Genomic DNA, 25262 nt, shown 5'->3' with positions numbered 1-25262 from the left:
ATAATCTGACGTTAGGATATTTTCTTTTACAGCTGTCATCAATTTTGGAGACCACATATGGATGGTTGGTCATTCCTATATGTTTTGGGCGGAGAAACATCCCATGGCATCTAGGGCGACTGAGATTTTTGGGTCCAGGCAATTGAGATGGTTAGGTGTTAGGGGTATGTTATGGGGTGATCTGTTGCGCGTCCTTTTTTCTCGGGAGCGCCGCTGGGGTCGCCCCAGTTGTATTATCATTCATTTGGGTGGTAATGATCTAGGCCGAGTCAAAGGCATAGACTTGATTTTGTCTATAAAGGCGGATGTGGTGGCGATCCGTTGTCACTGGCCTGGGGTATGCATTGTCTGGTCGGAAATGGTGCCCCGTTTCCATTGGCGTGGCGCGGTGCGTTTCTCGGCGTTGGAGAAAGCACGCAAAAAGGTGAATGCTACGGAGTCTCTTTTTGTCAAGGCCATAGGCGGAGTGGCAATTAAGCATCCTCTGCTGGTGCTGCGGAACAGGCAGTTCTACAGAGACGATGGGGTTCACCTTTCTCCGGAAGGAGTGCAATTTTTTCTGGAGGATATTTTTGGTCTGTTTCGGTAGAGCTAGTTAGTTTCTGGTTTGGTTAATGTTCTGTTTGCGGATGGCGGTGGCGGTTTGGTAAACCTTGGTGGCGGGAAATCGCTGCCAACCAGCTGTCACACAGGCATAAGTGGTCATTGTGGGGCTCCCTCTTTAGAAGGACGGCAGGTGTGTCCTTTTCTTGCGGTTGGACATTTAGACGTTCCCCTGCGGGAACCGAACGTTTGCCAGAGAGAGAGGGGTAAGGCCAGCACAATGCGGTTTATGCGGGAAGGAGGCGGGGTAGGTGTACTCCCCTCCTTGGTTTGGTGGTTTTCATCTAGGTGACTGGTGCTGGTGTTGGGCAGCGGTTTTCTGTTTACCATCCTCCAAACTAAAGTTAAATATATATTCAAATCAATTCTAATTCGGCCTCAATTATTAGTTTAAAGAGTTGGTCAGCGATTAATAAACATCGTCTGACCTTTAACTCCAGCTACTGTGTCCGTGTCTTTATTTCAGTGTGTGGTGTGGTTTTATTTTAGTGATAAGCTAGCTTAAAGTAAAGGTTTAGGTAATCACAATAAAGTTATGAGCGGCTTAGATAAGCTGAAGGCTGCATAAGCCTGAGGCCATATAAGCGATCAACTTTTTGTGATTGGTTGTTTAAATGACTAAGCAGTTGCTAGGCAGATCAGTTTTCCCGGTTGGTTTTTTCCTATTGGATTAGAGGGTTGTGCATCAAGATGAAGAGGAGGGTCTTAGGTTAGTATATAGGTGGTGGCCATTTTGCTAGACTTCCTCTTGCCATTCAGTTTATGCCCGCCCGCCCTCCCAGAATGCGTCTACGTTTTTTGTTCTTGCTGTGGGCTATTGAAAGCCAGATTGGCGGGAAATCGCTGCCAACCAGCTGTCACACAGGCATAAGTGGTCATTGTGGGGCTCCCTCTTTAGAAGGACGGCAGGTGTGTCCTTTTCTTGCGGTTGGACATTTAGACGTTCCCCTGCGGGAACCGAACGTTTGCCAGAGAGAGAGGGGTAAGGCCAGCACAATGCGGTTTATGCGGGAAGGAGGCGGGGTAGGTGTACTCCCCTCCTTGGTTTGGTGGTTTTCATCTAGGTGACTGGTGCTGGTGTTGGGCAGCGGTTTTCTGTTTGCCATCCTCCAAACTAAAGTTAAATATATATTCAAATCAATTCTAATTCGGCCTCAATTATTAGTTTAAAGAGTTGGTCAGCGATTAATAAACATCGTCTGACCTTTAACTCCAGCTACTGTGTCCGTGTCTTTATTTCAGTGTGTGGTGTGGTTTTATTTTAGTGATAAGCTAGCTTAAAGTAAAGGTTTAGGTAATCACAATAAAGTTATGAGCGGCTTAGATAAGCTGAAGGCTGCATAAGCCTGAGGCCATATAAGCGATCAACTTTTTGTGATTGGTTGTTTAAATGACTAAGCAGTTGCTAGGCAGATCAGTTTTCCCGGTTGGTTTTTTCCTATTGGATTAGAGGGTTGTGCATCAAGATGAAGAGGAGGGTCTTAGGTTAGTATATAGGTGGTGGCCATTTTGCTAGACTTCCTCTTGCCATTCAGTTTATGCCCGCCCGCCCTCCCAGAATGCGTCTACGTTTTTTGTTCTTGCTGTGGGCTATTGAAAGCCAGATTGGCGGGAAATCGCTGCCAACCAGCTGTCACACAGGCATAAGTGGTCATTGTGGGGCTCCCTCTTTAGAAGGACGGCAGGTGTGTCCTTTTCTTGCGGTTGGACATTTAGACGTTCCCCTGCGGGAACCGAACGTTTGCCAGAGAGAGAGGGGTAAGGCCAGCACAATGCGGTTTATGCGGGAAGGAGGCGGGGTAGGTGTACTCCCCTCCTTGGTTTGGTGGTTTTCATCTAGGTGACTGGTGCTGGTGTTGGGCAGCGGTTTTCTGTTTGCCATCCTCCAAACTAAAGTTAAATATATATTCAAATCAATTCTAATTCGGCCTCAATTATTAGTTTAAAGAGTTGGTCAGCGATTAATAAACATCGTCTGACCTTTAACTCCAGCTACTGTGTCCGTGTCTTTATTTCAGTGTGTGGTGTGGTTTTATTTTAGTGATAAGCTAGCTTAAAGTAAAGGTTTAGGTAATCACAATAAAGTTATGAGCGGCTTAGATAAGCTGAAGGCTGCATAAGCCTGAGGCCATATAAGCGATCAACTTTTTGTGATTGGTTGTTTAAATGACTAAGCAGTTGCTAGGCAGATCAGTTTTCCCGGTTGGTTTTTTCCTATTGGATTAGAGGGTTGTGCATCAAGATGAAGAGGAGGGTCTTAGGTTAGTATATAGGTGGTGGCCATTTTGCTAGACTTCCTCTTGCCATTCAGTTTATGCCCGCCCGCCCTCCCAGAATGCGTCTACGTTTTTTGTTCTTGCTGTGGGCTATTGAAAGCCAGATTGGCGGGAAATCGCTGCCAACCAGCTGTCACACAGGCATAAGTGGTCATTGTGGGGCTCCCTCTTTAGAAGGACGGCAGGTGTGTCCTTTTCTTGCGGTTGGACATTTAGACGTTCCCCTGCGGGAACCGAACGTTTGCCAGAGAGAGAGGGGTAAGGCCAGCACAATGCGGTTTATGCGGGAAGGAGGCGGGGTAGGTGTACTCCCCTCCTTGGTTTGGTGGTTTTCATCTAGGTGACTGGTGCTGGTGTTGGGCAGCGGTTTTCTGTTTGCCATCCTCCAAACTAAAGTTAAATATATATTCAAATCAATTCTAATTCGGCCTCAATTATTAGTTTAAAGAGTTGGTCAGCGATTAATAAACATCGTCTGACCTTTAACTCCAGCTACTGTGTCCGTGTCTTTATTTCAGTGTGTGGTGTGGTTTTATTTTAGTGATAAGCTAGCTTAAAGTAAAGGTTTAGGTAATCACAATAAAGTTATGAGCGGCTTATGACACCAAAATGCCTTCTCCTCAGCAGTAACAGGAGCCAGGTGCTGCAGTGTGACAGTCTCATACCGCACCCGGCTCCTGTCATAGATAAGGAGCGCAGGAAGACTGTCTCCAGGGGCAGCCCAGCATCTCCGAAGATTGCTGGGCCCGCCCCCAGAGTGACGATCTCAGTATCACCATGAGGTCACCCCCTCGATAGAACCACGCCCCCTCTATGAGTGGTCATGCCCCCTTTTCACCGCAAGCACGCCTCCGACATGTGGGGAGATCAAGGATGTGCACCGGGTGTCTCCACAGCCAGTGACGCCTCTGGATCCACGTCCCCATTTTGATCACTGTGGAGGCATGCACAGTACTCCAGGAGCTGCTGGACATGCCCCCAGTCTCTCTCGTGCTTGAATAGATGCCAAGATTGGGACAGTTTCAAATTGAGAATTGTACATTCTCCCGATTTTTCATCATCATGTTTTAGTTTTGGTAAAATCACCCTCAAATGTTTTGATTCAGGATCGGATCTTGGTCTGGTTTAAAAAAAAAAAAAAAAAACGATAATCATTGCTACAAATCGATAAAACCTACTAAAATCATGTCATTTTTGCAATCCAAAGCCTAAAATGTGGTTTTAAAATCTGAATTCCGAACCACGGGAAGATTTGAACCGGGACTCATGTTCGGATGGGATCTCCTCATGTGGAACTGGATTTCTGGACAACCGATCAGCACATCTAGTTTCGAGGCAGCAGGGCCGTTTCTTGGGGCAGGCGAGCAGTGCAACTGCACTGGGCGCCCGCCGCGGCACTAACTGTGGCTCCCTGCGTCCCCCTCCTATTTCTCCCCGAGTAACACGCTCGGGGGGGCGGAGTTTCACGGAATGACGCTGTTGAATCGTTACTTCACGACGCAACCCCGTCACTCCGCGAACCCCCCCCCCGAGCGGAGTACAGAGGGGGATCCAAGTTAGGAAGAGGGAAAGGCCGGCGCGAGGAGCTACTGGTGAGGCGGGCCGAAGAGCGGTAATCGCCTCTGTAAGTATTCTCTCTCTCTCTCTCAATGTGTAAAATGGGGACACCTGCCGTAATGTGTGAAATGGGGACTTTTGCCTGCCGTAGTGTGGGGATTTAATGTATCAAGGGCATTGCAGTGTGTGGCATAATATGGTGCAGGGGGCATTACTGTGTGGGGCTTAATATGGTAGAATTTTTTTTTCCTGTGGTGGTCGTGATCTGTTGGAGCAGGGTCAAAAACTGGATTGTGAGGTAGTCTTTTCAGACGAGGCCATGCCCATTGAAATGAGGCCACACCCATTTAGATGAGGTCACGCCCCCTTGTCGGGTGCGCGCGCAAGTTTTTTTTTTATCTAGGTGAGTGGGGGGGGGGCACATTTTTTTATGTCATGGGGGGGCGCATTTTTAAATCTCGCACTGGGAGCCAAATTGGCTAGAAACAGCCCTGCGAGGCAGGATGACTTTCACCTATTTTCTGACTGAAGCAACCTGCAAAATGATGTTGGTCCTCGTATTCCTCATTCCTACATGAGGGAGCAGGGTACCATCTAATACCAGCATCAGTTTTCTCTATGCACATGGGCAGCACATAAGAGACTTAAATACACCAATGTCATCTCTGGCATTGGCCAAAACAGTAGGTGTGACTACTATAGAATAGGAAGACTGAAGTTGAACTGCCAAACGCTTGTTACAATGGACTGCTCAGCCTTAGACATCCTTCAAACCAAGGTCAGGGTGTACCACATTGATACAATAGATAGTGCACGAGTGCTGCCTCACTCCTACTGCTTACCTTGCGTGGTGTGGGAGCAGGCACCAGGAGTGTGGCACCAGGCTGTGACATTATATCCCGGTGCTGCATTCTAAGTTCATTACCAACACGGAGGGGCAACTAGCAGCTTCACAGATAAGAAGCTGCCAACTACTGCTCCTCCATGTCTACAGCTGGGGCATAGGGAGAGGGTGCCAGCTGCTGACATTGTGCCACCCAAAAGCTGGTACCTTACGCTTACAACTTGGTGGTATGGCCGGCCCTTCTTTCAGCCCTACTGATGCCACACAATAACGCTAACCTAAGCAGAAATTTACAAGAGAATTGATAAAACCTTTTGATTCAGTGAAATTGGTGGTTTTAAAGTTCTAGGAGGTCGGACTTTGATGTGATGCCTACGCTATTGCATACTGCGCATTATCTGATTATTACACCTGCTTGCAAACGTAGGTGCAGTTCTAGTTGTGACAGTATCCTGTAATATCAATTGTACGTCTATCAGTCTACTTACCTTGTAACATGCACTTAAACGGTTGGATGTTGTCCATCCTTCCTCGCATGTTGGTTCTGCTGTTGTCGTTGGGGCAGGAGGTGGTGTCACTCCCAATGCCCCTTTCTTGCAGACGTACTTCGCTTTCTCATCACAGTTGACAACGTCCCACAATCCGCCCTTGTTTCCAGTTCTCATAACAACACAGCCTTGTTTTCTTCCTTCAAAGGTTGTAATTGAAAATAATGTTATGATGCAAATATTAATGCAGATTGTAAATAGGATGTGCTGTAACTGTTACCAGTGGCTACAACAATCATGTCCAAAATTTCATAAACAAATCTACTTGTGGTTTCCAGCCATGTCACTCGGTGGAGAAACATTCTCTCTCATATACAGTATGTATATTAGGGGTTCTACCCATTCTTCACACGGGAGTTTCTGATTTTCACGGTTGTAAATATAAATGAGTGTTAAAAACTTGGTAAATCTATAGAGATGTAAATTTAAGACGTCTTAATGTAAGTAAATATTAATCCATGGTTCTTGGCGTTACCGGAGGAGCACCCATAGCAGATACGGTAAAAAGTGACAGGACCATTTCTGTTGTTTATTAAATTCTACACACTAATGATGCAATCTTTGCATTGATCTGGTTGTCTGTTTGGGCGTTACCGTTCACACAACGCAAGCCACGCATAGGTAATGATGTCATTATGTCGACCCCCTTTTCATCCTCTTAGGGGAGGTTTAATAAATTAAAATTACGTCGTTTTCCTATTTCCCACCTGAAAAACACCTACAGTATGTTAAATTTAAGCTTCCTAACAACACCTCACAATATTATTTTTAGTCCTAGAATTTGCACCGAGGTCGCTGGATGGCTAAGCTAAGCGACCCAAGTGGCCGACACAAACACCTGGCCCATCTAGGAGTGGCACTGCAGTGTCAGACAGGATGGCAGATTTAAAAAATAGTCCCCAAACAGCACATGATGCAAAGAAAAAAAAGAGGTGCACCAAGGTCGCTGGATGGCTAAGCTTAGCGACCCAAGTGGCCGACACAAACACCTGGCCCATCTAGGAGTGGCACTGCAGTGTCAGACAGGATAGCAGATTTAAAAAATAGTCCCCAAACATGACACCTCTTTTTTTCTTTGCATCATGTCATGTTTGGGGACTATTTTTTAAATCTGCTATCCTGTCTGACACTGCAGTGCCACTCCTAGATGGGCCAGGTGTTTGTGTCGGCCACTTGGGTCGCTAAGCTTAGCCATCCAGCGACCTTGGTGCACCTCTTTTTTTTCTTTGCATCATCATCATCAAAAGAGGTGCAATGAGGTAGCTGTGTGAGTAAGCTAAGCGACCCAAGTGGCCGACACAAACACCTGGCCCATCTAGGAGTGGCACTGCAGTGTCAGACAGGATGGCAGATTTAAAAAATAGTCCCCAAACAGCACATGATGCAAAGAAAAAAAAGAGATGCAATGAGGACACTGTGTGACTAAGCTAAGCGACAAAAGTGGCCGACACAAACATCTGGCCCATCTAGGAGTGGCACTGCAGTTTTCTAGCGAGAGGATGAGTCCTTCTATCCTCATGTGAATCTGAACCACTAGCCATGAACATAGGCCAGGGCCTCAGCCGTTCCTTGCCACTCTGTGTCGTAAATGGCATATTGGCAAGTTTACGCTTCTCATCAGACGCTTTTAATTTTGATTTGTGGGTAATTTTACTGAACTTTTGTAGTATACTTGACGACACAGAGGTAGAGCAGTGGACTACTGTACCGTACTGCTATATATATATACTGGTGGTCACAGCAACATTCTGCACTGTCCCCTCCTACTATATACTGCGCAAAACTAAAATGCAGCACAGGTATGGATGCATAGTATACTTGACGACACAGAGGTAGAGCAGTGGACTACTGTACTGTACTGCTATATATATACTGGTGGTCACAGCAACATTCTGCACTGTCCCCTCCTACTATATACTGCGCACAACTAAAATGCAGCACAGGTATGGATGCATAGTATACTTGACGACACAGAGGTAGAGCAGTGGACTACTGTACCGTACTGCTATATATATACTGGTGGTCACAGCAACATTCTGCACTGTCCCCTACTACTATATATACTGCGCACAACTAAAATGCAGCACAGGTATGGATGCATAGTATACTTGACGACACAGAGGTAGAGCAGTGGACTACTGTACCGTACTGCTATATATATACTGGTGGTCAGCAAAATTCTGCACTGTCCTCCTACTATATATACTGCGCACAACTAAAATGCAGCACAGGTATGGATGCATAGTATACTTGACGACACAGAGGTAGAGCAGTGGACTACTGTACCGTACTGCTATATATATACTGGTGGTCAGCAAAATTCTGCACTGTCCTCCTACTATATACTACAATGCAGCACAGATATGGAGCGTTTTTCAGGCAGAGAACGTAGATATTTTCAGCACACTGAGCACAGATATTTGCAAGCACACTGAGCACAGATATTTGCAGCACACTGAGCACAGATATTTGCAGCACACTGAACACAGAAACTGAGAGAACGCTGCACGTCCTCTCGCTATCATCTCCAATGCACGAGTGAAAATGGCGGCGACGCGTGGCTCCTTATATAGAATACGAATGTAGCGAGATTCCGACAGCGGGATGATGACGTTCGGGCGCGCTCGGGTTAACCGAGCAAGGCGGGAAGATCCGAGTCTGCCTCGGAACCGTGTAAAATGGATTAAGTTCGGGGGGGGGGGGGGGGGTTCGGATCCCGAGGAACCGAACCCGCTTATCACCAATATATATACACACACACACACAGTATATACATACATATATATATATATATATATATACACACACACATACATACACACACATACACACACACACAGTAGTGATCCTAGCTCCCCATCCCTCAAATAATCAAATTCATATTCCTCTCACTCACCAGCAAAGCCCTTAATCACCTTTCTCCTCCATACATCTCCCGGCTCAACTTGACTCACATTCCTTCCCCCACCTATAGCACTGTAACAACGTGGTAGTGCGTACCGTGCTGCCCCCCCCCCCCTCCCCAAAACCCATGATGTAATGATGTCACACCTAGGGAGCAGGGCCACCAGCACTAGTAAGTAGAGCACTACATTCTAAGGATAATCTGGGTGGCATTGCAGTAGCGCTACTGGCTGCCCCTAGTTGTGGTTCTGCCCACCTCTTCACTCGGCCAATGATTGTATCATCTCTTATCTAATCATCTCCTCCCGGCTGCAGGATTTCTCCACCAACCTCTAGAATGCCCTCATGTGACCATTCATATTTAAATATGTCCTAAAGACTCATCTCTTCACTCAAGCCTCCCACCTCCCCTACTAAACTCTGCTTTCCCTGCTCCATTCCCATATATACAGCTCTATGGTTCCCTAGTGATGCCATATAAATAAAGGATGTTATATAGCATAATTGGGAGAAAGTGCAGTAGATGTGGAGTTGTTAAATTGTACATGTTTTTAAACCTAAAATTGATCAAATACTGATGTTAACACCAGCACATAAATTAATGGGTGTGGTATGCAAGGTCGACCACATTTAGGTCGACACTGTCTAGGTCAACCTAAATGTGGTCGACCTTGCATACCACACCCATTAATTTACCTACTTACTGTCGACATGGTTTCTAGGTCGACAGGGACTCTAGGTTGGCATGTACTAGGTCGACATGACAGAAGGTCGACATGAGTTTTGCACTTTTTTGGGTGTCATTTTCTCCGTACAGTGGGGGTCATTCAGAGTTGTTCGCTCGTTGCCGATTTTCGCAACGGAGCGATTAAGGCAAAAATGCGCATGGTTCGCAGTGCGCATGCGGTAAGTATTTTAGCACAAAACTTAGTAGATTTACTCACGTCCGAACGAAGAATTTTCATCGTTGAAGTGATCGGAGTGTGATTGACAGGAAGTGGGTGTTTCTGGGCGGAAACTGGCTGTTTTCTGGGAGTGTGCGGAAAAACGCAGGCGTGTCAGGGAAAAACGCGGGAGTGTCTGGAGAAACGGGGGAGTGGCTGGCCGAATGCAGGGCGTGTTTGTGACGTCAAACCAGGAACGAAACGGGCTGAGCTGTGAGCAGAAACTCAGAAACTGCTAAGAATTTTCTATTGGCAATTCTGCAAATCTTTCGTTCGCTATTATGCTAAGCGAAGATACACTCCCAGAGGGCGGCGGCTTAGCGTGTGCAATGCTGCTAAAATCTGCTAGCGAGCGAACAACTCGGAATGACCCCCAGTGACCGGGAACCCCAATTAGTGCACCGTCTTCGCTCGCCATGCTTCGGGCAAGGTGTCTCACTCCACTACCGCTGCGCTCGGCACAGGTTACCATTCCCAATTGTAGTCCACATGGATTGTAAAGTATGAAAAAGGTAAAAAAAAATAAAAAAAAAATGTGAAAAACTCATGTCGACCTTTTGTCACGTCGACCTAGAAACCATGTTGCCCTACTTACTGTCGACCAACAGTGGTCGACCTAGACAGTGTTGTCGACCTAGAGACCGGATACCTAAATAAATATATAGAATACTCCTTTTGAATTAGACACATCAAAGGTACTTCTGCTTTTCTCCTTCAATATCAATATTCTATTCCAGCAAAAAAACTGATCGAAGCTTAGAATCCCGACATGGGGAAGGTAAGTATACTCACCTTACCCCAATGCCACCCTTATCCCTCCCTTTCTGCAGTCTAAACCTAACCCCCCCCCCCCCCCCCCCCGCAGTCTAACCCTCCACAGTGGTGCCTAAACCTAGCTCCCCTCCCCCCCCTTCCAGCAGCCTAACCCTCCCCTGGGGGTGCCTAAACCTAACCACCCCTCCCCGCAGCCTAAACCTAACCACCCCTCCCCGCAGCCTAAACCTAACTCTCCCTCCGCAGCCTAAACCTAACCCACCCTCCCCGCAGCTTAACCCTAACTCTCCCTCCGCAGCCTAAACCTAAACCTTACCGCTGGGATCCTGACCGGATCCTCCTTTGATGTGTCTACTTCAAAAGGAGTATTCTATATATTTATTTATGTGCTGGTGTAACCATCTTCCTAAATTGTACATGTGTCTATAGCACGTCTGTGTTATAGAGCTGCTTAATAATCTATCAAACTTTTTTGGATAGTTGAATGTTTGAACAAAAATGTGTATTTTAACAAAAATGCAACTAAATGTAACAGTAAAAAGAGGAGATGTATCAAGCCTTGGAGAAGTTGACCAAAGGGACCAATCAGCTTTGTCATTTATTTCCTTCGATCCTGACCAAAAACAGTCTGGATCCGGTAATTGGGTATTTTTAAAATTCAGAATTTCCCCTATTCTCTGACGGGACATGATAATCGATTGCTCGGCTGTGCTGCTTGGGTCAGGGAATCAGGGTACAGAAGTATTGGGGCTTTAACACCTAAGCCTTCTGTATTTTGCAACATACTGTAAATCACCAACAACAGCCTACAGGAAATAGTAATCTATAACCAATACAATGTACTGTGATCACCACCACCAATATAGTCTTCTGGAGAACCTATTACATTTACATAATAGAATGGAGAATTTGTATCCTTAAAGTGTAATCCACTGATTTATTGTGGAGCACTGTGCACTTTTGGAATCATGTCATAAACAGATGGAAGTTAGGGGCTGATTGGTTGGTACTTTATCACTGTGCTACTTTATCACTCTCCAAAGCTTGATAAATAGGCGCCTAAATCAGGCATCTGCTGCGAACCAGTCATGCCCCTAATTGTCTGCCGATTTGTGAGCCACGATTAGCTCGAAGCTGGCACCAAATTAAAAATGACGCCAAGGACTCTGAGGGGAAGGAGACAGTTCAGTGCGCTGTGCTGTGAGGGTAGGTGTGGTGTGCTGCGCTATAAGAGGAGCTGTGCTGTGCCCTGAGGGGAACAGTAAAAAACGTGTTCCGACCCCAATTTTTAAAAATGAAATATTTGCGTGCGACAAAAAGGGGCACAGCCTCGTTACACACACACGCATACACACATACAAACTTATGGTCTGGTACTTCCAAGGCAACTTAAACTTACAGAGCCAGTGCCCACACAAAACAATGGTACAAATAGGCGTAGGCAGGGACGTAACTGCCAGAGCCAATGGAGATGCCACTCTCCGGGCTCCAAGTCCTGAAGGGACACCTGCATGTACAGCAGAACCTGTGTTGTCACAGCGGGATCAATTTGTGACCACTGCTCTTCCAATGGAGCTCTGCAATGCTCCCACTACTGCTGCAGAGTTAAATGGTTCTGTCCTAGCACCCCGGTTGCTAACACCTGCAATAGGGGACAGGACTAATCCTGCCTGGTACTGCTCAGCCTGTGCTGCTGCAAGCGACGGGAGGTTAGGGTTAGGCACTAGGAAGAGGATTAGAGTTACACTGTGGGTGGGTGGGTGGATGGGGGGAGGTTAGGGTTAGGCACTAGGGGGAGGGTTAGCATTATACTGCAAAAGGGGAGGTTAGGCACTAGGGGGAGGATTAGGGTTCCACTGCAGGGGGGGGTTAAGGTTTGGTACTAGGGGAATGGTTAGGAATCCGCTGCTGGAGGGGAGGTTAGAGTTACGCACCAGGGGGGAAGGTTAGGGTTACGCTTCCGGAGCGGAGTGTTATGGTTAAGCACTAGGGGGAGGATTAGGCTGTGGGGAGGGCAGGTTAGGTTTAGGCACTATAGGGAGGGTTAATTTGCGGGATGTTTGGTTATGGTTAGGCACTAGGAGAAGGGCTAGGGTTATGCTGTGGGAGGGCAGGTAAGGGTAAGTGCTATGCAGAGGGTTAGAGTCACACTGCCAGAGAGGCGGTTAGGGTTAGGCACTAGAAGGGTTAGGGTTATGCTGTGGGAGGGCAGGTAAGGGTAGGTGCTATACAGAGGGTTAGAGTCACACTGCGAGAGAGGCGGTTAGGGTTAGGCACTAGGAGAAGGATTAGGGTTATTTTTATTTGCCTTGTGTTCTTTTTCAAAGCAGGTAGTGAATACTTGCCATAACAGCAGCTGCCTGAGGCGCTCTCTAAATATTCACATCTCAACTTGTATATTTTGAATGCATGTCCTACTGCTTCCATGGACCATTATCTCTACCTCCAACATGAAACATTGCATCTTGCCTCCTGCCTATTTTACCACCCCTTTCACAAAATAATCTGTAACTTACCCGGCATATCAGTGTTCCAGTGTGTGTACAAAACCCTTTCCCTGCTAGTCCATTTGAAAGTTCCCCTTTCCACCGTATCGGAAAGTCCTGTCCAGAAATATTTCTCTGGTCTAAGTCCAATCAGGCTCGTTAAATAAGCCTGTTCAAACCTGTAATAAAAAAATCAATTAAAAAAACTATAATTTCACGTTTTTATCTATATTTCTAATTTTCTATACAGGTGGAAAAAGCTTTATTGGACAGGTCAGGGCACAGTGGCACAATAGTTCCTTGGTAGAAAAATTTAATATGTTCTATTTTAGGTTTGAAAAAGATAACAAGTTGAATGTTCCGGCACTGGAGCAGAGGCTGGAGGAGGCTCCCTTGGTGCTTGACAAACCGGCTGCTCGGTAGTGTCTGCCCTCTGTGGACCCTGGCAAGGCTTATAAATCCAGATTGAATCCAGGGTTAATACTGGGGGTTATTCAGATGTGGTTGGAGTTGCTTTTGCCGCAAAGTACCAATTATCAGTACTTTACTCATGTGCAGGACCTGTTCTGCGTGTGCACGAACAGGTCCTGCGATGCTGGAAGCAGGACAGCAGTGATTGACAGTCTGGTGCCGTTCGGAGGGTGGGGGAGGGGACAGCCATGGCCTCTGTTTGTTAAAACGAAGGCTTGTCACCGGTATTTAGAGGGAGGGAAGAGGCCTGGGATCTCAGTCATTGGATGCAGATTTCCTGGCCTCTGTGATGGGTGGTTTGCATGGATGCCGCAAGCTACCCGATGGTGAGTCATTGATCTGATGTCACATCACTACTGCAACAGGAGGCATCTGCTTATACTAGAAGCTTTCTGCTGCATCACCATACAGCGCTATCACTGCTGCTTCCAAGGAAGTGATAGCACCTCCACCCACATCTGAATCAGGACCATTCTGTGTATGACTTGGGCACTGCAACTTTAGCATTTACTACTAACACAGTCACGCCCCGTCTCCAGGTGTGTACCAGGCACAGGTACTAATGTTTTCTCTTGGTATCTATCTGGCACATATCCACTGTTTTCTTCTGCTGACAAATTAAGGTATATAATACCCTTGCAGAGCTGGGCACATCTCCAGATGCTCTGTAAGCTGTGCACTTTATGCTTTAGATTTGTGCGGAACATGCGTCCAAACCTACATCAGCACCATTAAGTCAACTCCATATTGGAAACCATTTTACAATTTTACATTTGAATCACTCTTATTTGAAGAATAATATGTTGTCATTTCAGAACTAATGGTATTTTATTTATCTCAGATGAACCAGCACTCGTGCGACCAAACAAGCCAACTTGCCTTCCACATGCAGTGTAACAACAGAGCATACGTGCCTTCTCAAGTTGTGGAAGATTCACAATTTTTCGGGTAGTCCCACACTCCCACAGAAGAGTGGTCACATCTCATGCATCCCGCCGGCTTCCTAATGAAGTGGGCAGGAAAAGGAGCTTAACAGGGAAATCCCAGTGCTGAATAGAGGGGGCAGGGCTAAAAGACAGAAATTTGCAAAAGTGATGTGACAACCATCCCCGCACCCGAAATGCCAGGCAGCGTCTCCTCTCTGGACTTCTCCCGGAGAGGAGATGTGGAAAGTAGGTTCAGTCAGTACTCAAAGGACTGTAGTTGTAAAAAGAAACTGCCTGTCACTGCCAACGTTTCAGTTATCTTTCATCAGGAAATCCTGCTGAGCTGAGTGATCGACGAACCAACTATATATATATATATATATATATATATATACACACACATATATACATACATACATACATACATACATACATACATACATACGAGATGTGCGGCGGGCACTTTTCGTGTTTTGTGTTTATTTTGTAGTTTTGGTTCCATCCTTCTGCTTTGGATCTGTATTGGTTTTGCCAAAACCACCCTTTCGGGTTTTGGTTTTGGATCTGGATGATTTTTGAAAAAAACATAAAAACAGCTAAAATCACAGAAATTGAGGGTAGTTTTGATTCTACGGTATTATTAACCTCAATAACATTCATTTCCACTCATTTCCAGTCTATTCTGAACACCTCGCAATATTGTTTTTAGGCCTAAAAATTGCACTGAGAAGCTGTATGACTAAGCTACGCGACACAAGTGTGCGGCCCAAACACCTGGCCCATCTAGGAGTGGCACTGCAGTGGCAGACAGGATGGCACTTAAAAAAACTAGTCCCCAAACAGCACAACATGCAAAGAAGTAAAAGAGGTGCAATGTGGTAGCTGCATGACTAAACTAAGTGACACAAGTGTGCGGCACAAACAACATGGGACATGCTGGAATTTGCCCAGATGTAATACATGCACAATATTGGTGGCACAGTATTGGTGGCACAGGAGAGCGTACCCCTAAACCAAACACACACGGCAAAGCCTGTGAAATTAAGTTGGAGAATAATAACTCTTTTATTTGGAGCTATTATAATAATATGCAGCACAGGCAAGCATACCCCTACACCACACAAGGCAAACCCTGTAAAAAATTATTAGGATAATAATATAAGTAATGTATATAACCCTTTTATTTAGAGTAAATAATATACAGCACAGGACACCACCACTGGACTGATGCAGCACAAGACAGCACCACTGGACTGGACTTATATGTCAGTACCCCTGGACTTATACGGCAGTACCCCTGGAGTTGTATGGCAGTGTCAGACAGGATGGCACTTTAAAAAACTAGTCCCCAAACAGCACATGATGCAAAGAAGAAAAAGAGGTGCAAGATGGAATTGTCTTTGGGCCCTCCCACCCACCCTTATGTTGTATAAACAGGACATGCACACTTTAACAGAGCAATAATTTCAGCGACAGAGTCTGCCACACGACTGTGAATGAAATGACTGGTTTGTTTGGGCCCCCACCAAAAAAGAAGCAATCAATCTCTCCTTGCACAAACTGGCTCTACAGAGGCAAGATGTCCACCTCCTCCTCATCCTCCAATTCCTCACCCCTTTCAGTGTATATATCCTCCTCCTCACAGAGTATTAATTCGTCCACACTGGAATCCACCATACCAGGTCCATGTGTACTTTCTGGAGGCAATTGCTGGTAAAGGTCTTCCCGGAGGAATTTATAATTCATCTTGATGAACATCACTTCTCCACATTTTGTGGAAGTAATCTCCTACGCCGATCGCTGACAAGGTTACCGGCTGCACTAAACACTCTTTCGGAGTACACACTGGAGGGGGGGGGGGGGCAACTTAGGTAAAATAAAGCCAGTTTGTGCAAGGGCATCCAAATTGGCTCTTTTTCCTGCCAGTATACGTACGGACTGTCTGATGTGCCTACTTGGATGCTGTCACTCATATAATCCTCCACCATTCTTTAAATGGTGACAGAATCATATGTAGTGACAGTAGACATGTCAGTAATCGTTGGCAGGTCCTTCAGTCCGGACCAGATGTCAGCACTTGCTCTTGACTGCCCTGCATCACCGCCAGCGGGTGGGCTAGGAAATCTTATCCTTTTCCTCGCAGCCCCAGTTGCGGGAGAAAATGAAGGAGGAGCTGTTGACGGGTCACGTTCCACTTGAGTTGACAATTTTCTCTCCAGCAGGTCTTTGAACGTCTGCAGACTTGTGTCTACCGGAAAGAGAGATACAACGTAGCCTTTAAACCTAGGATCGAGCACGGTGGCCAAAATGTAGTGCTCTGATTTCAACAGACCACCCTTGAATCCTGGCAAAGCGAATGAATGGCTCCATCCACAAGTCCCACATACTTTGCGGAATCGCTCCGTCTTAGATCCTCCTTCAATTTCTCCAGCTTCTTCTGCAAAAGCCCGATGAGGGGAATGACCTGACTCAAGCTGGCAGTGTCTGAACTGACTTCTCGTGTGACAAGTTCAAAGGGTTGGAGAACCTTGCACAAGACGGAAATCATTCTCCACTGCGCTTGAGTCAGGTGCATTCCCCCTCCTTTGCCTATATTGTAGGTGGATGTATAGGCTTGAATGGCCTTTTGCTGCTCCTCTATCCTCTGAAGCATATAAAGTGTTGACTTCCACCTCATTACCACCTCTTGCTTCAGGTGATGGCAGGGCAGGTTCAGGAGTGTTTGATGGCGCTCCAGTCTTCGGCACGCGGTGGCTGAATACCGAAAGTGGCCCGCAATTTTTCGGGCCACCGACAGCATGTCCTGCTCGCCCCTGTCATTTGTAAAAAAAATTCTGCACCACCAAGTTAATTGTATGTGCAAAACATGGGACGTGCTGGAATTTGCCCAGATGTAATGCACGCACAATATTGGTGGCATTTTCCGATATCACAAATCCCCAGGAGAGTCTAATTGGGGTAAGCCATTGTGCGATGATGTCCCTCAGTTTCTGTAAGAGGTTGTCAGCGGTGTGCCTCTTACGGAAAGCGGTGATACATAGCGTAGCCTGCCTAGGAACGAGTTGGCGTTTGCGAGATGCTGCTACTGGTGCCGCTGCTGTTGTTGCTGCGGGAGGCAATACATCTACCGAGTGGGCTGTCACAGTTATATAGTCCTTAGTCTGCCCTGTTCCACAACTTGCTTTTTTTGGACACTGAGGACACTTTTTCTGACGTCTGTACATTCTCGGTATCGCCTGCCTAGTGAAGTGGAACCTAGATAGGATTTAGTACCGGGGACACACTATCTCAAACAATTCTCGAAGGGTGAGATCCTTGCTATTCCCGATTTTCACTTGCAATTTCCCTTGAACTCTCCGGAGCCCAGCACCACCGATTTTGACTAACTTTTCTTGAGATATGGACTATGTGTGCTTACGATTTTGGCTTATGTGAGATGTCATTGACATGTGAGATGAACTAGATAGTGCACCGATCTAGCAAGGATTGACTTGCCTGCACAGTCTATCTCTTCTTGCGATGCCGACCTGGCGGGACCGCGCATCGGGATCGAATCGGGATCGCAAGGTGACTTTCCCCTTACGATCTGCACTAACTTTTCTTGTGATTTTGACTATATAGTCAAAATCTAAAGAAATCTCACCGTGTGTACTGTACACACCCTAAGTCCCACTGAACTCCGTGTCGTAAAATGGCATATTGGCAAGTTTACGTTTCTCCTCAGACCATTTAAATTTCTTTTTTTGGGTCTTTTTACTGAACTTTGGCTTTTTGGATTTTACATGCCCTCTACTACCACATTGGTCATCGGCCTTGGCAGACGACGTTGATGGGATTTCATCGTCTATGTCATGACTAGTGGCAGCAGCTTCAGCACTAGGAGGAAGTGGTTGTTGATCTTTCCCTATTTTATCCTCCAAACAATATGTGGTACAGGAGAGTGTACCTCTACACCACACAGGGCAAACCCTGTGAAAATGATTTGGATTACATATTAATAACCCCTTTATTTGGAGTAAATAATATACAGCACAGGACAGCACCACTGAACTTATACAGCAATACCACTGGACATATACGGCAGTATCATTGGACTGGACTTATATGCCAGTACCACTGGAATTATACGGCAGGATCACTGGAATTATACACCAGGATCACTGACCTTATACGGCAGGATCATTGGACTTATACGCCAGTACCACTGGAATTATCTTGCTTGTATGGACCACTCACCTACAGTCTCCTCATCATTCTTTCTGGAATAAATTGGACTCACTTGTCACCACTGATTTCCTGGAATCAAGCATACTGTATCTTCGGACCCGGATCTCCTTTGCCCATTACAAAATTGGATCTCCAAGCCATTGGGATACCTATGGGACTGCACCATACAGATCGGGTAATACCATTGCTTTAGAAGGAGTAATAATTTTCTGTGGAATGAGCCCTAGCCAGTATTGCAATACAGCATTTTATTGAGGAGATTACTGGAGGTCAATATTTCCAACAAGCTATTTGTATATTTATGTTTTATGTGATTTGTGGCAACTATCCCTCTTTTTTATGAATTTGTAATAAATTGTTATCATTTTTATTGTGAAACGTCCTTTTTAATTTTTGGACTAACTGCCAGCGCCAGTATCTCTTTTCATTTGTATATACCTACAGAGGTCTGACCACCTCTATACCGGCTGCCGTTGACAGCGCACACTCACATCTATTTCGATTATACGCCAGTACCACTGGAATTACACGGCAGGATCACTGGACTTATACGGCAGTACCACTGGACATATACGTCAGTATCCCTGGACTGGACTTATAAGCCAGTACCACTGGATTTATACGGCAGGATCACTGGAATCATACGGCAGGATCACTGGATTTGTACGGCAGTACCGCTGGACATATACAGCAGCACAGAGACACCACCACTGGACTGACGCAGGACAACACAGCACCACTGCAATGGACTGGACTTATACAGCAGCACTGGATATATGGCAGCAGAGGACACCACCACTGTGATTGGACTGATGCAGCACAATACACCACCATTGAACTGATGCAGCACAACACAGCACCACTGGACTGGACTTATACAGCAGCACTGGACATATGGCAGCAGAGGACACCACCACTGTGACTGGACTGATGCAGCACAAGACACTACCACTGAACTGATGCAGGACACTGAGGATGGAGACACGTCCTCTCCAGAGGCAGAACTCTGGGAGGCAACGGAGTCATCTGCCGCCGGGCTCCTGCTCTGAAGGGGGGCACCTCTCCTCCCATTCTGTGACACCATTGAATTAAGTTAATTGATATCTGTCGCTGTCTTTTCAGTGGCCGACTTCCTCACTGGTCCCTGCACCCTACAAATCACACCCTCTTTATTATACGGAATATACACATTTTACAAGGGTCACACCCAGGATTAGAAACCACGACCTATTACACTGGAAGCAGACACCTTACTGATGAAGCTATTTGCTCCTGTATAGGATATATGAGAATTTTAACTATATGAAGATACTTCTCTGACAATTACACATAACTTTATATAGTTAGAATTCTCATGCTTCCCATACAGGAGCAAATAGCTCCATCAGTAAAGTGTCTGCTGTCAGTGTAACAGGTCATGGGTTCTAATCCTGGGTATGACTGCTAAGAAATGTGTGATTTAAAGTAAAAGACAATTAAATGTATAAATACAGTATATACATTTTTTTCAGAACACTACACACACACACACACACACACACACGCACAACTGGGATGAATTTACGCCACTGGTCCTCTCTCTACTCTCTCCAATGCCGGAGTGAAAATGGCGGGGACGTGCGGCGACTTATATGGAATCCAAACCCTGTGAGAATTCAACAGCAGGATGACGATGTTTCCAAAATGGAACAAATTCACTTTTCCCCTCAAAATTCTACACACAATACCCCATAATGACAACTTTTTTTTAGATTTTTGCAAATTTATTAAAAATAAAAAACTAAGACATCATATGTAAATAAGTATTCACAGCCTATGCTCAATACTTTGTTGATGCACCTTTGGCAGCAATTACAGCCTCAAGTCTTTTTGAATATGATGCCGAAAGCTTGGCACACCTATCTTTGGGCAACTCTCAAGCTCCATCAGGTTGGATGGGAAGCGTCGGTGCACAGCCATTTTCAGATCTCTCCAGAGATGTTCAATCGAATTCAAGTCTGGACTCTGGCTGGGCCACTGAAGGACATTCACAGAGTTGTCCTGAAGCCACTCCTTTGATATATTGGCTGTGTGTTTAGGGTCATTATCCTGCTAAAAACTGAACCATCGCCCCAGACTGAGGTCAAGAGCACTCTGGAGCAGGTCTTCATCCAGGATGTCTCTGTACATTGATGCATTCATCTTTCCCTCTATCCTGACTAGTCTCCCAGTTCCTGCCGCTGAAAAACATCCCCACAGCATGATGCTGCCACCACCATGCTTCACTGTAAGGATGGTATTGGCCTGGTGATGAGCAGTGCCTGGTTTCCTCTAAACAGGACGCCTTGCATTCACGCCAAAGAGTTCAATTTTTGTCTCATAAGACCAGATAGTTTTTAGTGATGAGCGGGTTCGGTTTCTCGGAAACCGAACCCCCCCGAACTTCACGCTTTTTACACGGGTCCGAGGCAGACTCGGATCTTCCCGCCTTGCTCGGTTAACCCGAGCGCGCCCGAACGTCATCATCCCGCTGTCGGATTCTCGCGAGGCTCGTATTCTATCGCGAGACTCGGATTCTATATAAAGAGCCGCGCGTCGCCGCCATTTTCACACGTGCATTGAGATTGATAGGGAGAGGACGTGGCTGGCGTCCTCTCCGTTTAGAGTAGACTAGAGAGTAGTAGAGAGTAGAGACACTTGATTTACTAATTTTGGGGAGCATATTAGGAGTACTACTTGCTGATAGTGTGACCAGTGACCACCAGTTTAATTAATCCGTTCTCTGCCTGAAAAAAAACGATACACAGTGTGACACAGTCACATACCATATCTGTGCTCAGCCTCAGTGTGCCCTCAGTGTGCTGCATCATCTATGTAATACTGTATATCTGACTGTGCTGAGTGCTCACTGCTCACACAGCTTAATTGTGGGGGAGACTGGGGAGCAGTTATAGCAGGAGTACATATTTTAACAGTGCACACTTTTGCTGCCAGAGTGCCACTGCCAGTGCCAGTGTGACAGACCAGTAACCACTGACCACCAGTATATTGTGATTGTCTGCCTGAAAAAGTTAAACACTCGTCGTGTGGTGTTTTTATTCTATAAACGCATTCTGCTGACAGTGTCCAGCAGGTCCGTCATTATATAATATATACCTGTCCGGCTGCAGTAGTGATATATATATATTTTTTATATCATTATCATCCAGTCTATATTAGCACTGCAGCAGACGCAGTACGGTAGTCCACGGCTGTAGCTACCTCTGTGTCGGCAGTCGCTCGTCCATCCATAATTGTATACCACCTACCCGTGGTGTTTTTTTTTTTTCTATCTTCTTGATACTAGTAGCTTACTTTAGGAGTCTGCAGTGCTGAGCTGACAGTGTCCAGCAGGTCCGTCATTATATAATATATACCTGTCCGGCTGCAGTAGTGATATATATATATATTTTTTATATCATTATCATCCAGTCTATATTAGCAGCAGACGCAGCACGGTAGTCCACGGCTGTAGCTACCTCTGTGTCGGCAGTCGCTCGTCCATCCATAATTGTATACCACCTACCCGTGGTGTTTTTTTTTTTTCTATCTTCTTGATACTAGTAGCTTACTTTAGGAGTCTGCAGTGCTGAGCTGACAGTGTCCAGCAGGTCCGTCATTATATAATATATACCTGTCCGGCTGCAGTAGTGATATATATATATATTTTATATCTCATTATCATCCAGTCTATATTAGCAGCAGACGCAGTACGGTAGTCCACGGCTGTAGCTACCTCTGTGTCGGCAGTCGCTCGTCCATCCATAATTGTATACCACCTACCTGTGGTGTTTTTTTTTTTTCTATCTTCTTGATACTACTAGTAGCTTACTTTAGGAGTCTGCAGTGCTGAGCTGACAGTGTCCAGCAGGTCCGTCATTATATAATATATACCTGTCCGGCTGCAGTAGTGATATATATATATTTTTTATATCATTATCATCCAGTCTATATTAGCAGCAGACGCAGTACGGTAGTCCACGGCTGTAGCTACCTCTGTGTCGGCAGTCGCTCGTCCATCCATTATTGTATACCACCTACCCGTGGTGTTTTTTTTTTTTCTATCTTCTTGATACTAGTAGCTTACTTTAGGAGTCTGCAGTGCTGAGCTGACAGTGTCCAGCAGGTCCGTCATTATATAATATATACCTGTCCGGCTGCAGTAGTGATATATATATATATTTTATATCTCATTATCATCCAGTCTATATTAGCAGCAGACGCAGTACGGTAGTCCACGGCTGTAGCTACCTCTGTGTCTCGTTATGTTTTGTAGTGTTAGACACTCTTCATCAAATTGCCACTCAGCCAAAAAGTAGCTTACTTTAGGAGTCTACCATGCAAAAATTAACCAGGCGCTAATATACCACAACCCAACTAAAATGGTTGTGTTAATACAATGTTTAGTATCAATATTTAAACCAATACAATATATGTTCAAGCTGCAAGAAAAAATTGACTTGGGGTAAATCAAGTCAAACAGAAAGAAACCGGCACTTTAAAGTCCCTGGTAACTTGGAAACAACAAACACATAGATTCCTGCGCTAATTAACTCTACAAAATGATATGGCTCAGAGTTTGCTTGACTCAATAAAAACAAAACAAAAAGGATAATTAAATATACTTTATATGATTCTTTTTTATTTTTATCACACATACATACATGTATGCTTAAAAATTAATTTAAGAATAAATTGATTAGACCGGTCTAAATAAAACATAAATCAAAAAAGCAAAAATCAGAACATAGTAATAAGCTAATAATAAGCTAAAGGAGGTGGAACATAAGTAAACTCCTGTGCACAGAAAAATCAATAAAAATACTAAAAATAAGTCCTTTGTATAGGATCGTGCAAATAGTTTGACCAGCTATAAATTGCAACAGTGTCTCGTTATGTTTTGTAGTGTTAGACACTCTTCATCAAATTGCCACTCAGCCAAAAAGTGCAACAGGTAAGTGTGACAAACGCTCCACAACGGAACTTTACATATGGTTCGCACCTGAAGCTGACATGCGGAACAGGAAAATAATGTGAGACGGTCTCGGGCTGCGGGAAGGCGCTTCGCTGGCGCCTGGTATGTTATTGTTAATTACCCCGACTTCCAGGCTCTGTGAGTCCGCGTCTTCGGGTGCCGTATGCAGACACCTGCGTCCCGTTAATAGGCACACCTTCACCGTTGATTCTCCTGATAATGCCTCTGGAGCCCGGCTTCCAGGCTCTGTGAGTCTCCGGGTGCCGTATGCAGACACCTGCGTTTTAGTGTTACTCACACGTTCACCATCAATTCTCCAGATAATGTCACTGGAAAAGATATGCTGTAAAAGTGCAATATAGCTGGTGCACAAAGGTCCAAATAGGCTGCTCCTCTGACGCGTTTCGCTCCTCTTATGGGGGCTTCCTCATAGAATAAACTCTCAATACTCCAGGACCCTTATAAAGGGGAGATCCTAGCTCCTATTGGTGTTTCAATTATTGAATAAAAAACACCTGGTGTATCGTTTACCTGATTCCACCTCCTGATCCAACCTCCTTATAAACATCACTTAACCTAGAACCAACACTAATATGTTTATAAAAATAGTATGCTATAGATATAGACAAATATAAGTATCAATAGATTATACTATATGAATTCATAAATAATTTTCAGACACTAATGCACATTAAATCCAATATAATATAATATAATATACACAGGCCCGCTTGTCCTTCCAATATCTTTTGTGTATGGTATATATTCTAACCATTCTTTAATCAATGATTCAAAAAAAAAATAATAACAAATTAAACAGATTAATTTATAAGTACATAAAAAATAAAATCATAATAAAAATAAAAAATAAATAAAATATAAATTAACAATCCCACATGTGAATTGAACCGAGTACCCTATCTCTCATAGTCCGATACTCTACCATTACTCTATCCTCAGTTTCCATGTGTATGTCTAATTCCAATGGTATAGATAATTCAAAACTCCATATTATTCATAGGAGTAAATTTGAGCACAAAGCATGTGATTCCCATATAGATGGATATTTATCAAATTAGATCTCATATACTAAATATTTTTAAGAAGTAAAATAGAATAATATGATGCATTAAATTTATTACTATAATGTCCAATATTATTAGTCTAGAAAAAAACAATATTGGACTCCAATTAACAATCCTTGTATTGAACTTATGATCATATCTATCCCAAACGGTTAATCTACCACTACCCTACCTAACCCTTCTATATCCCAAATTGTTAATATTTTACATATGGATATTATATATGCGATATGTTCAACTTCCCCCGTATAAATCTAACATTTGACATGATCAAAACTGTTTAGTTATTAATTATTTTAAATCCATTTGAATCAATTAAAATTCTTTAAGCAAATGATTCGAACTCAATACTTTCGTTGAGTCCTTGTGGCGATATGGTTCTCAACTGAAAGATCCACAGTGATTCCTTTCTGCAAAGTTTCCGAAAACGGTCTCCCCCTCTAATAGTTCCCTTCACATGATGGACCCCTACAACCCTGAGACCTGTTGGATTTGATTGATGTACCAGACCAAAATGACGGGAGACACTGTGCTTGTTGAAACCCTTCATAATATTAAGACGATGTTCCCTAAACCTCGTTTTTAAAGAACGAGTGGTCCTACCTACGTACTGCAGGCCGCATG

General features: G+C 44.8%; 1 protein-coding gene across 1 annotated transcript in view; it reads right to left on the bottom strand.

Annotated features, from left to right (window-relative positions):
- The window catches only part of LOC134927292 (macrophage mannose receptor 1-like), a 340668-nt gene that overhangs the window by 183004 nt on the left and 132402 nt on the right, over positions 1 to 25262 (bottom strand). Inside the window, exons 11-12 of the mRNA XM_063921538.1 lie at positions 12967 to 13115; positions 5769 to 5968 (exon numbers count right to left, since the gene is read on the bottom strand). Of these exons, the coding sequence (XP_063777608.1) occupies positions 5769 to 5968; positions 12967 to 13115 (349 nt within the window). The remainder of the gene's footprint in view (positions 1 to 5768; positions 5969 to 12966; positions 13116 to 25262) is intronic.

Source organism: Pseudophryne corroboree, chromosome 5, assembly GCF_028390025.1.
Source record: "Pseudophryne corroboree isolate aPseCor3 chromosome 5, aPseCor3.hap2, whole genome shotgun sequence".
Lineage (NCBI taxonomy): Eukaryota > Metazoa > Chordata > Amphibia > Anura > Myobatrachidae > Pseudophryne > Pseudophryne corroboree.
Note: the sequence above shows the minus strand (reverse complement) of the source record. Positions and strands in the feature narration are given on the sequence as shown.